Genomic DNA, 13,378 nt, shown 5'->3' with positions numbered 1-13,378 from the left:
GGATAAAAATATATTATATGTTTATAAAAAATTTTAAATAAAGTTTAAAAATTTAAAAAAAATTGCATCGTTGAGCTATGAGATCAATGAACTATGAACCTAAAAGTTTACCAGGAAGAAGTGGAACAGAACTGCAAGGCACAGGAACACCAGAATCACAGAGGGTGAGCCACATCTTTTCCTCAACGAAATTCTGGGCAACACCCTACTTACCTGAGTGGAACCAAGTCCCAGATCCAGGTCTCAGGGAAATACGTCCGGACTGTCTCTTTCACTTCCACAACGGGAGAGTTCTCTCTCGGGAGCACTGGTCCTCCAGCACCACTTGCTAGAGGAAGGACTGTGGCAGGACAATATGAGGGTCCCCGTGTAAACCTCATTTTTATCATGAATTCCTTAGAGTTGCCTAGTTTCTCAAGTAAAATGAGGTCATTTGCTCAGGGAATGTTTATTATTGGAATGGCCTAATCTACCAGCTTGTGACTTTGTTCATTCATCTATTTGTCTTCTAGGCAAGTGAATCCTATCGCTTCTTCAAAGAGACTGGAGGTAAATGTATTTTTCTCTGGACATGAAAGCAAATGTAGCTCTCTAGAAGCTGATTATTCAAGGGGCAAAGGGAAGACTAAAGAGTAATTTAACACACCAAATACTGTTTTGATGCTGAAAGGATAATCACATGTTCTCCATTGGCAGGGAGAATCAAAAAAGAAGAGTGAAGCTTTGCGCAGTGGCAGTATCGTAGCCAATGAGGTTTATCCGAGGCACGATTATTGCTAATTGAAAAAAGAAGAGTGAATAGTAGCTACAGCAAGAGGATTTCAGAAATGTTTTTTGTTGTTCTTGTTTTTTTACAGTGGTTGAGATATGGACAGAAACTCTAGGATACAGTAAAGTATGTATTACAGACAGCAGAGACTCAATAAAGAACAGAAAATGAACTTCAGATTGGCTAGAGAAGACTTCACTGAAGTAGACTTTTAGATGATCCCTGGAGAAAGAGAAACAAAGGAGAATGGAGGAGGTATTTGATGGAAATGGCTCTATGAACACACATGCAGAGGTCAGAATTTTCCCTGCAGGGAAAATGGAGGAAGCTGTCTAATTTAGGGCTGTGTTGAGTAAATAGTTGATGTATATAATGAAACACCATGAAGATTGGGACAAAAAATTAGATCTGTGAAGGTAGGAGTTAGGTTGATTTAAAAAAAAAAAAGTGATATGGTGCGCCTGGTGGCTCATGGGTTAAAGCCTCTGCCTTTGGCTCAGGTCATGATCCCAGGGTCCTGGGATGGAGCCCTGCATCAGGTTCTCTGCTCTGCAGGGTGCCTGCTTCCTCTGTCTCTCTGACTGCGTCTCTGCCTACTTGTGATCTCTGTCAAATAAATAAATAAAATCTTTAAAAAAATTTAATTAAAAAAAGGTGATACTCTAGAGATCAGAAGATAGAGATCACAGGTATAAATATATAAATAGAAATGTGATACATATATTACATATATAAAATAATATCATGGGATATGCTTTTTTAGAACATTAAAGCAGTAATTCTACAAATTCTGAAAATAGTAAACGTTTATGAGAACTAAGTGACATGATAAAAGTAATATTTAAGGGTGATAATGCTTTTTGCAGTGTCCAGGACAGATTGAAATAGAGAAGGACTGGAGGCAAGAAGGTAATTTAGGATGGTTTTTAAGTCATTTCCTTCCTAAATAAGGAGGCACAAGACTAAGGTGGAAATGAAAAAGAAATGATGGATAGGTGACAGATACAAATGCAGAGTTTGCATAGAGCCTTAGAGAATATGTGGGAGAAGCATGCAAGGACTGGGCCTCTGGTGGTGGCGAAGAATTGGTTAAGCATTCAACTCTTGGTTTTCATTCTGCTCAGACTGTGATCTCAGGGTTGTGAGATCCAGCTGTGCTGGGCTCCAAGCTCAGCGGGGAGTCTGCTACTCCCTCCCTCAGAGCCCCTCCCCCTGTTCCAGTGAGACCTTTCCCTCTCTCTCTGTCTTGCAAATAAATAGAACTTTTTTTTTTATATATATATATATATAAAGGAATGTAATGATGGTACTCTGTTTTCAGGATCATTGTACGAATACATTTTCTCTTAGGACTGGAAAGAAAATACACCCTTGGTATTAAGAGGGATATGAAAATAATAGTGCTTTCAAATTATTTTTTTAAAAAACATACTATTCATGGAATCATAATTCTATTTTCTTCTTTTATGTTCGCACATATGCTCAGTAACTTTGAGGTTGTCACTCTGGTTTTAGATTGGAAGAAACTGAGCCTTTGGAAGTTTAAATGAGCCTGTGAATTTTCAAAGTTCCATATGCCCTACCACGCAGGAGTATGACGAGAACGTGTCCCATTGCTCTCAGCACAGTGCTCTTTTTTCTGTACACAGAATTTTCTTTTTCTTTCTTTCTTTCTTTTTTTTTTTTTTTTTTGTATGCAGAATTTTCTTTCTGTTGAGGGAGTATTCTTAGTTACTCCCCTGTTGTCAATTAGAACATTATTCTTTGTCTTCTTAGGTAAATAATTCCTACTCTATTAAAGTATTTCTACTGTACTACAGTATGTGTTTATTTTTAAGAAATGCTTTACCCCAGCCCATTTCCCATTAAAAAGTAAGATTAGTAGATATCCAAACATGCAATGAGAAATTTCTCTAGGCCTGACAGCCATCAAAAAGATTACTGAGAATCTTTTCAACTTTCCCTCATTTGCAGATATACTTGAAACCCACAAGGAGACTTGTGGTATTTCTGCTGAAAGTTGGATTATTCTGTTTTGTCCAATACATCAAAACCTCTTTGTTTTGTTTTTTGTTTTTTCAAGAAGATGTGGTATACATACACAATGGAATACTATGCAGCCATCAAAAGAAATGAAATCTTGCTATTTGCGACAACATGGATGGAACTAGAGCGTATCATGTTTTTGTTTTTTAAAGATTTTATTTATTTATTTGACAGACAGGGATCACAAGTAGGCAAAGAGGCAGGCAGAGAGAAAGGAGGAAGCAGGCTCCCCGCTGAGCAGAGAGCCCTATGCAGGGCTCAATCCCAGGACCCTGAGACCATGACCTGAGCTGAAAGCAGAGGCTTTAACCCACCGAGCCACCCAGGCGCCCCATCTCTTTGGTTTTTATAAAAGAATGTCACACAGACAATAAATGTCTGTAGGATCCTTCTCATTTTTCAGTCTCCCTTGCCATAAGGGAAGACGTGATATATGCCACTTCCACAGCTGGCCACAAAAGGTCATGTGGAAACCACTCCTTTCCCGTGGTAATGACCTTAAATGTCACATTGGAGATGGAGTCATAGGTGAAACAAGAATGGGTATCCCAGACTCATTGATTGGTAATGAGCTGCTCCGGACAGCCACTGGACTCAAAAAGCAGTTTTGTATGAGCAGAAAATAAAACTGTTATATGCTTGGACACTGAGATGTGGGGGTTTGTTTTACTGCAGTACAGTCTGTCTTACCCTGACCATGTAGGTGTTGAAACCACCCTGGATAAGAAGGATTCGAAATAGAAAGATTGCTGAAGGCTGGGACAAAAAGACAGTCAATTTTGAGATTTCAGAGAGAGAGAGAGAGAACAATAATTGCTTTAAAAATCAGATTTTTTGGTGGGAGGGCATGTGATTTGGGGGAAACTTACCAAGAAGTTGGTCTAGAGTCACAACATTTATATTCAGAAAAACATTATCCCCCCACCCCCCGCTGATTATCCTAGCAGGTAAGTAAATCTCATCCTTACCTTCTGGATAGGTCATAGGCATTCCTGGATACGGCAAGAACGATGGACAGAAATGCAGCTTGCGGATTCTTGAGTTGGTAAAAACATTTAATCCTGCGGACTGGACTAAAATTAATTATGAGAGCACATTGGCAAACCAATCTTGAGAGTGGAATATTATCTTACGTTTGGACTGTAGGGGCCAAGGGCAGTGTGCCCCAAGATATCCCACATGGCGTTTGATTATTTTGAGTTAAAGTTATTTGGGGGACAGCTGGTACAAGGACTCTTAGTCCCTTCTCTGTCCCTCTCACAGCAGGAAACACATCTCCCGTGAGAGGTGCACGCCCTGTACTAGGAATAATAAAAAAAAAATCCTTATCACCAGAGATAGAAACTTTAAAGCCAAAAAAGCCCTGTTAGTTTTGTTTTCTAATCCATGACCTCAAGCCAAATTCCACTTAGAATCCTAAAGCTCTCAATCCTCTGTTTTCCTTACCCTGCCAATTTCTCACAAATGGATTGTGTCTTTGTGTAAAAAGTGTAAAAGCCGGGGGCTTCTTCATTTCTTTAGGCCTTGGTTTTGTTATTGGACCTTCATGAACACATAATGACACTGTTTTTTGTCTTTTTTTAATCTCCAGTTAATCTGTCGCATGTAAATGTAATTCTTAGTTCAGAAGGAAGACTCTGAAGGAGGGTAGAGGAAGAATTTTTCTTTCCCTACACTATGACACTTTCATTATTTTATGCACGGAGCTCATCCTCATGAAAATTCTACACAATAGGGAACAGAGCTATTTTACAAATAGGGAAACAGAGTCATGGAAAGTCGAGTGCATCCAGTTAGCAAAGAGAAGTTGGGTTCAGAACCCATGACTCCTGATTCCTATTTCCGAATTTTGTGTGTTGTAAACTGATGCCCCTTTAACTATCTTTTGCATCCAAGAAGCTAAATAAACACGCTTGGATGTTTATCTTCCCTTTCTTTTCTGGCCCCAAACAAATATAAGGTAGGCAGATGGCTATAGGATAGCCTGACCCCTACAGTCCACCTGGTCCCAGTCATCTTTCTCTTCAATACTAGTCACAGGCAAATACTACTTGCTGTCTTTGCTCAGAGTACCGGCAAATTGTGGGACACTGAGGCACAGCTGTCCATGGTGGCGGCCACATGGAACACGGAGAAAGATGTCAGAAATACGTGTTTAAAGACTGTCGGAGGCAGGCCCCTGGCCAGGGCAGCCTCCGACATTGAAAGATGGCGCCTGGCTAGATGCCAGGTTAGGGTTGCCTCATGAGACTAAGCGGAACGCCCAAAGAGGATGTAAACAGCATTGGTTGCTAGCGAAGTTGTTCGTGTAGGTGCGCAGCCTGATTCGCTCCCTCCTGTACCCTGCTCGCTGATTGGTCATGTAAGCGTATATAAGTGTGTAGACTTGTGGAAATAAAAGCAGAGAAGATACATCTGAACTGGGGCTTCTTGTCGTCCTTGCGGGTCGAGGGCGATAAATGCCGCCGGCACCCGGGAACTAAATAAAGGAATCTTGCAAGGTAATCCGCGGTAAAGCGGGGAGTTAATGTCGACTGAAGTATATGCGTGTAAAATGTTAATGTGTTAGTTAGTGTCTTTAACGTCCGCATCTGTTGTCTGTGTGTTCATAATGGGATCTGAAGTATCTAAAGTGCGGTTGGAAGGGTCTTTAAAAGACCTGCTGAAAGCCAGTGGAACTTCACTAAAAGCAAAAACTGCTCAGGCCTTTTTGAATACAGTGGAAAAGGCGGCTCCATGGTTCCTAGATGAAGGCTTGCTAAACATACCTCAATGGGACCACGTAGGGGAGGATTTGAAGAAACAGGACAATAAAACGCCTTTGCCACCCGGGACCCTGGCAATATGGACCTTAGTCCGGGGATGTCTGGTGCGGCCTAAACCCAAATGTGAATCAGCTCTACAAGAGGGAGCAGAGGCATTGGAGGAAGTGAAAGAGGAATGGTCTTCTCGTGCCTCAGAGGGGAGTAGTTCTAGTGAATCATATACCCTAGGATCACTCACCATAAACCCTTCAGTAATGTAAGGCTTTTATTCACTGATGGATCAAAGCAAGGAGTAGGAGCTATAGTTACCAAAGAAGAGAGTTGGACCTTCCTATTTCAAAGCTCCTCTCCACAAGAAACCGAGCTCACAGTGATAAAAGCATTTCAAATGTTTCATCAAGAACCCTTCAACCTTTTATCAGATAGTAGATATGTGGTGCTGGGACAGGAAGGCTCCATTTTATATTGGCCACATACAAGCTCATACAACCTTACCAGGCCCCATGACAAAAGGTAATCTGTTAGCAGACTGCTTAACCAGAGGAGAATTTGTCTTTGCCATTGAGGACCCGGTGCAACAGGCAAGACATTATCATAAGCTGTTCCATGTGAATGCTTTAACTCTTTGCCTCAAATTTAACATAACAAAAGCACAGGCACGGGACATAGTAGTCTCCTGCAGAAATTGTGTGACCTTACTACCTGCACTGTCCTTGGGGGTTAATCCTAAAGGCTTGTTACCTAATCATATATGGCAAATGGATGTCACACATGTTCCAGAATTTGGAAAGTTAAGATATGTTCATGTCTCTGTAGATACCTGCTCTGGAATAATTTTCGCCTCAGTGCATATGGGGGGGGGGGCGGAATCCAGAGATGTTATCGCCCATTGCCTACAGGCTTTCATGGTATGGGGAAAGCCACGCCAGTTAAAGACAGATAATGGCCCAGCCTACACCTCACAACCCTTTAAAGCCTTCCTACAACAACTTGACATTCACTTGATACATGGAATACCCTATAACCCACAAGGACTGGGTGTTGTGGAACGCGCGCATCTTACAATAAAAAATGCGCTTTATAAACAAAAAGGGGGGATAGGGGACACCTTCAGGTCCCCTAAAGATAAACTGAACACCATTCTCTTTATTTTGAATTTTTTAACATTGGACAAAATGGGTAAATCAGCTGCAGACAGACATGCAAGTAATGCTGCTGCTCCCCCTAAGCTTTAGTACTTTGGAAGGACATCCTCACAGAAAGTGGAATGGACCAGATCCAGTGTTATTATGGAGTAGGGGGTCTGTATGTGTTTTTCCACAGGAAAAGGAAACTCCAATTTGGATCCCAGAGTGGCTGGTGCATGCAGCCTTGCCTCCGAACACCAGTCATGATGCTGAAGATACTGATGATAACTCTGGGGGATGCTACACCTCCTGTGGCCGACTCACGCCAGAGAGCTGTGGGCAGTGGTTAAAGCATGGCCATATCCTTTACCAGTGACTAACTCTTCTCTCATATTCCCTCCTCTCCTTTTGATACATGGCAGGTCTGTAACTTGCTAGGAGCATGTACTGATATCTCAGCAGTGTCCATGTTAAAGGGTGGCAAGTTCCTCAACTGTTCTATAAACAAAACAGTTGATGTGTCTAGTCCCAATAATATTACTTATCAGCCCACTCCCATATGCGTCTCGCCACCGTTCCTTTTCCTTGTAGCAAATGCTAGCGAGCTGAATGATACGTTGAATTGCATTAAGAATTGCTATCTTTCCCAGGGCTGGAATGTCACGGCCTTCAAGCTGGCTGTGATTATGCGTATCCCTACCCATGTTCCTATCCCAGTTTCCATTCCAGAGGACAAGTTACCGGTGGTGCTATCCAGAAAGAAGAGAGATTTTGGTATCACAGCTGCCATTGTGACAGCATTGGCTATATCTACAGCAGCTGCCACGGCAGCAGCAGTCTCGCTTGCTCCAACTATAACCACTGCGGAAGCTGTGAACACCCTTGCAGAAGGAAAGGTGGCTGCCCTTCCAACACACTCAGATCAATGCACATCTGCAAGCAGGAATCCTGATAGTCAACCAGAGAGTGGATTTGGTTCAAGAACAAGTGGACATATTGGGGGCCTTATTGGGACTGGGATGTATAGCACCCTTCCTGGAAATTTGTGTAACTCCCATAGCCTATACTAATATGATTGACTTACAGAATGTCTCCTAACAGCTCTCCCAATACTTGCGGGGGAATTGGTCCTCAGAATTCCCAAACTATACTCAGCACTGCTACTAGGCATAACAAGGATAAATAACACCAGAGTTGAGCTTGCCACCCTCCCAGAGATAATCAAAACATTGCAAGATGTGTTAACCTTTAGGAAACAATGGGCTAGCATAATTGGTCTGATGACAATCCTCGTAGTGGGCTTGATTCTGCTAGTAAGGAAACTGCAGATTTGGAGGCGACAGCAACATAGGCAACAGCAAGCCATGGTGCAGGCCTTGTTAGCCATAGAGGCTGGAACATCCCCCCAAGTGTGGCTAAGTATGCTGGATCGGTAGTCAACGATGGGTAAGATTGGTGGGGGAAATATACCAACCTAAGACAGGACGCAGATCATTGATATCTGCCGTCTGATGATGGGTAAGGATATTCCCCACCACTGACAACCTAAGACAGGCACGATCCCTGCCATAAAAGAAAAAAGGGGGAGATGTCAGAGGCAGGCCCCTGGTTAGGGCGGCCTCCGCCATTAAAAGATGGCGCCTGGCTAGTTGCCAGGTTAGGGTTGCCTCATGAGACTAAGCGGAATGCCCAAAGAGGATGTAAACAGCATTGGTTGCTAGCGAAGTTGTTCGTTTAGGTGCACAGCCTGATTCGTTCCCTCCTGTACCCTGCTCGCTGATTGGTCATGTAAACATATATAAGTATGTAGATTGCGGAAATAAAAAGAGAGATGATACATCTGAACTGGGGCTTCTTGTTGTCCTTGCGGGTCGAGGGCGATAAAAGATGAAACAATCTTCTAGTAGACCTAAAAAGTCCTCTATCGCTGCCACCAATGGAGTATGATTCTGGAGGCTCCAGAACAGGGAGATTCAAATTGCTGTCTGCCTGGCTGCAGAAGAATGACCTGTTTTTCCTTCAAGTTTAAAGAGAGTTGTTAGTCCTCTTGGTGGTGATAAGATTTAATCTCACAAGCTGGATGTACTCTCCTTACATAACACTGCCTCCTTAAAGTTAATCTCTAAGAGAAGCAGTTTATCTAACAGACCCAGAAAGTGAGCATGATTACCCTAGTTTTGTCAATCTTTTCTTCCTGAAAGGCTGCTTTCAAGTTTTCCTGAAGTTCTGCTGCCCTGAAGATGATGAAAGTATCAGACTTTTCGTTTTCAGTCATTTATTCATTCAATACGTATTTATTGTGCCAAAGGCTGCTAAAATGGCTGTCCATAATGTACTCACTCCCCTTTCCAATGTGTCAGAGGCATGACGGAAAATGTTAGGTTATTCTCACTTACTAGAATCTCTGGCAGAGGCTGAGAGGGGGATATGACAGTAATAAATAGCTTTGGGATTAACTTGGTTAAGGCTGGGGTTCCTAAAGTTATACCTCTTGCTCTTTAAAGGGCCAGATAAATTGGTGATTGAACATCTACATGTCTACAAGTCCTCCATGCCTCCGAGGGCTCAGCATTTCTCTGTTCATCTTCGTTTTGCTTTATGGGACACAGGATCAGATTCTAGAGCTGAGAAGTCGCTTGTTCTCCATTTTAACAAAGACTTAAAACTCGATTTTGGTTATATATTTGGGAAGATGAATTACCTCAAAAACACTGTAAATGTCATCGTCATCCAGGATCCGCCTTGGTGTGTACATGATTCCATGCAGCATGATGTCCTCTGCATTGATACAGGGCTCACCATCTTCATTCAGGGGGTAGCCATATTCAGGGCTAAAGACACTCTTTACTGGCAGCAAATTATAGACCTGAAAAATCAAGACAACAAAGGGAAAAACTCTTGTTTTGTTTCTTAATTTAATTTAATTTAATTTATTTTAAAATTTATTTTCAGCATAACAGTGTTCATTATTTTTTCACCACACCCAGTGCTCCATGCAATCATGCCCTCTATAATGCCCACCACCTGGTACCCTAACATTCCACCCCCTCACCACTTCAAACCCCTCAGATTGTTTTTTAGAGTCCATAGTCTCTCATGATTCACCTCCCCTTCCAATTTCCCCCAACTCCCTTCTCCTCTCTACCTCCCCATGTCCTCCATGCTATTTGTTATGCTCCACAAATAAGGGAAACCATATGATAATTGACTCTCTCTGCTTGACTGATTTCACTCAGCATAATCTCTTCCAGTCCTGTCCATGTTGCTACAAGAGTTGGGTATTCATCCTTTCTGATGATGTTGTCCTTAATTTTATTTTTTGTGTGAAAATATTCAGTCTGGGATTTAAAGATCATGGTGTTTCTTTAATACTCCCATGCCAATACTATTAAAAGGAACACAATCATGGGAAGACCATGAAAGTTTTGTTTCCGAATCCTCCTGTTATACAAGAGAAATTAATACATACAAAAATCAAATTAATTGATCCAAGTCTCAGATTCCATTTTCGTTGAGTAAGAATAAAACTCAAGTTTCCTGTTTCCCAGCCCAAATGCATTCTTTCAAAAGGAAACCAAGGGGCTCCTGGGTTGCTCAGGTCATGATCCTGTCAGGTTCATTAGTCTGCTTGAGATTCTCCCTTTCCCTCTGCTCTCCTCCCCTACTTGCACATGCACTTTTTCTTTCCTAGACAAGTAAATAAGTCTTAAGGAAGACAGGAAGCAGAAAATGCGAACAGTATGGAGAAGTGTGATGAAAGAACAAAAGCACTCATAATGCCATCACTCAGAAATAATCACTGTAAATTCTTGATTCGTTCCTTTTTTAAAGAGATTTGATTTATTTATTTTACAGAGAGAGATCACAAGTAGGGAGAGAGGCAGGTGGAGTCGGGGGGGGGCATGGGAATCAGACTTTCCGCTGATCAGAGAGCCTGATGGTGGGGTTCCATCGCAGGACCCTGAGATCATGACCTGAGCTGAGGCTTAAGTGGGTTAAGCCTCGGCCTCGAGGCTTAACCCACTGAGCCACCCAGGTTCCCCTTGTTCCTTTTTCCACTTTATAAAATGATTAAGTTGTTTTTAACTCTTACCAAGTGTTGTGTTTGTTTGTTTTAGTCTACTGTGTTAGGACCAGCTTTAGCTTGAGGGAAAAATAGGTGCACAGTCATCCTGGAAATCAGCTGCAGTTAGTTTTTTGCTCAGAGCCTAGTGTGGGGCCACCTGCTGGGTCACATAGCACCCGGGGCCATTAAGCAAACACTGGCCTCTGTGTGGACCTCCTCATCTGGCTACATTAATCTCTTATGTACGCTACTACAATAATCTACTAACCATTTTCATCTTTCTTTCTTGCTCTCATCCTCTCAGCAGCAAACAGCAGCTCCCTAACTGATGAATCTGAATGGTCATTCTGCTGTTTAAAATACTTGAGCTTTGGGGCTCCTCGATGGCTCAGTTGATTAAGCATCTGCCCTGGGCTCAGGTCATGATCCCAGGGTGCTGGGATCGAGTCCCACATTGGGCTCTCTGCTCAGTGGGGAGTGTGATTCTTCCTCTGCCTCTTCTACCATGCTTGTGAGCTCTCTCTCTCTCTCTCTCTCTGTTAAATAAATAAATAAAATCTTAAAAACAAACAAACTCTTGAGATTTACCATAGCATCTGCTGTCAACTCCGCATCTGCTGTCAACTCCAAATTCCATTCCAGTCTAACAGAGCTAGTCACAATTTTCCTTACTTTCCATTTTGCTTATGGCCTCTACCATCCTTTTCCCTACCCACTACATATTAGGTCATTACCTTTTCCTTTTAGAGCGCTCCAGTCTTAGCCTGAACCCAAGACATTCGGGGATGCTGCTCTCATTCTTTGACATACCTGCCCTTACCCCTTCATTCTCCGACCATCTAAGAAGACACTCCTAATCACGATTTCAAAAAATGTCCAACTCCTTTTTTCTATATGTCATCAGTTTTTGTTCTTTTCATTATATTCAGCAAAATTTGGAACGATTCCATGTTTATATGTTTCTGTTGCTTGTTTGTTTATTCTAATACTTCACAAGGCTGTAAGTCCAAGATGGTCAAAGAACCACATCTGATTATTCACCAATAGAACTCCTGTTCCCAGAGGAGGCTCCAGTCTCTAGTCAAGATGCAGTGGCATCTAGTCAAGATGCCTGGGTGGCTTAGCGGGTTAAAGCCTCTGCCTTCAGCTTAGGTCATGATTCCAGGGTCCTGGGATAGAACCCCATGTCAGGCTCTCTGCTCTACAGGGAGACTGTTTCCTCCTCTCTCTCTCTCTCTCTCTTCCTGCCTCTCTGCCTACTTGTGATCTCTGCCTGTCAAATATATAAATAAATCAAAAATATAAAAAAAGGTGCAGTGAACATTTGTTAAATGAGTAAAGGGATGATGAAAGTAAACTACAGGGCGTTTTGGAAAGTGCTTTGGTATAAGAGGCAGCTCTCAAAGACAAGTTGGAATGAGAACATTTTTGTCCATACTTCAAACCAGTGAGTAAGGGCTTAGATTTTAAGGAAAGCTTAAAACTCAGGCATTTCACAGACTGTCTTGAAATGTGGTGCATTGAAGGTGGCACCGAACGAGAAATCTGACTCCAATTCCACCCTCCAGTTATATTTTTGGCCTGCTCTTTCTGTAGGGGCTTGATGTATCTGCGTTATGTTTTCTTCATTCTTAAAATGAAGTTAATAATACCCACCTTCAAGAATTATTCTTCTTGTATTCATTCATGGATGATGTGTTGAGCATCTTTTATACATGAGGTACTGGGCTAGGCAGGGAATGCGGAGGGGAACCATGTTGCTCCCTCACTGAGAACATATTATAACGGAGCACGAAGCAAGGTGAGACACATGAAGCTGTCTGTGCAATGTCTTCTGTGGAAATGAATTTAATTTCATCTCATACATAACTTAGTACACTGTGCCTGACACTCAGAAGAGCATGTCTTCTCAGTCACAACCTCCATTTTCTCAAATTGGTCCTCTCACGTGTGCATTTTCTGACATGCGAGACTGAAAGGGGACTCACCGACTGAGAGGAGAGCTCAGCTTCAGGCTTCATCAGCAGAATACTCTTGTCTACTGCACGGAGGGCACAGAGGGAGTGAGGACTGGCTGTGACCTCCAGATTGTTGTGTGAGGCTGGCAGGCTCTGGACTGAGGAGAAGCTCAAATTCACCTGTAAAGAGGATATGATTATGGCAGCAAATTTTCAAAGTATTGCAACCTCAAACACTCTCTTCTACCCCAGGCTAGGACTCTTTCTTTCTACACTCAGCTTCTCTTCATCCATTTTAGGCCAGGTTCAAGTGGTTCTTACATTTTGGGACTACTGGTTAACTCTCTCTGGAATAAACTGGAAACGTGGTTCCAGTTGACTCAGGTTTCCTGCTCCTTGTATATCTGGTGAAATGTAAATTGGTTTTGGTCACACTGAAACAGAAACCTGAATGGGAATAAGAACACGCATGCTAAGGAAGTTACATACCTTGCTGTAGTTGACCTATATAAAATCAAATCATTTAGGCTTTAGATACTGAAGTAGCGTCAGGTAACTTCCTAGGTTCTTGAATTGCAAGTTGATTTGGATTGGAATGAAACGTCAGTATGTTTAGTTAAATAATATTTGACTTGGATTGGTGAATT

General features: G+C 42.2%; 2 protein-coding genes and 1 non-coding gene across 12 annotated transcripts in view; 2 read left to right on the top strand and 1 right to left on the bottom strand.

The window, feature by feature from the left end:
• The window catches only part of KLRG1 (killer cell lectin like receptor G1), a 341,170-nt gene that overhangs the window by 237,134 nt on the left and 90,658 nt on the right, over nucleotides 1–13,378 (top strand). The window lies entirely within an intron of this gene.
• The window catches only part of LOC131839089 (pregnancy zone protein-like), a 49,781-nt gene that overhangs the window by 12,877 nt on the left and 23,526 nt on the right, over nucleotides 1–13,378 (bottom strand). The window contains exons 15-18 of the mRNA XM_059186209.1: nucleotides 12,762–12,911; nucleotides 9,409–9,573; nucleotides 3,784–3,883; nucleotides 214–340 (exon numbers count right to left, since the gene is read on the bottom strand). Coding sequence (XP_059042192.1) covers nucleotides 214–340; nucleotides 3,784–3,883; nucleotides 9,409–9,573; nucleotides 12,762–12,911 — 542 coding nt within the window. The remainder of the gene's footprint in view (nucleotides 1–213; nucleotides 341–3,783; nucleotides 3,884–9,408; nucleotides 9,574–12,761; nucleotides 12,912–13,378) is intronic.
• Nucleotides 720–856, top strand: LOC131839941 (U4 spliceosomal RNA). Its single transcript, XR_009357082.1, has one exon. It is a non-coding gene; the product is annotated as a U4 spliceosomal RNA (small nuclear RNA).

This window comes from Mustela lutreola, chromosome 8 (assembly GCF_030435805.1).
Source record: "Mustela lutreola isolate mMusLut2 chromosome 8, mMusLut2.pri, whole genome shotgun sequence".
In the NCBI taxonomy this organism is placed as follows: Eukaryota; Metazoa; Chordata; class Mammalia; order Carnivora; family Mustelidae; genus Mustela; species Mustela lutreola.
Note: the sequence above shows the minus strand (reverse complement) of the source record. Positions and strands in the feature narration are given on the sequence as shown.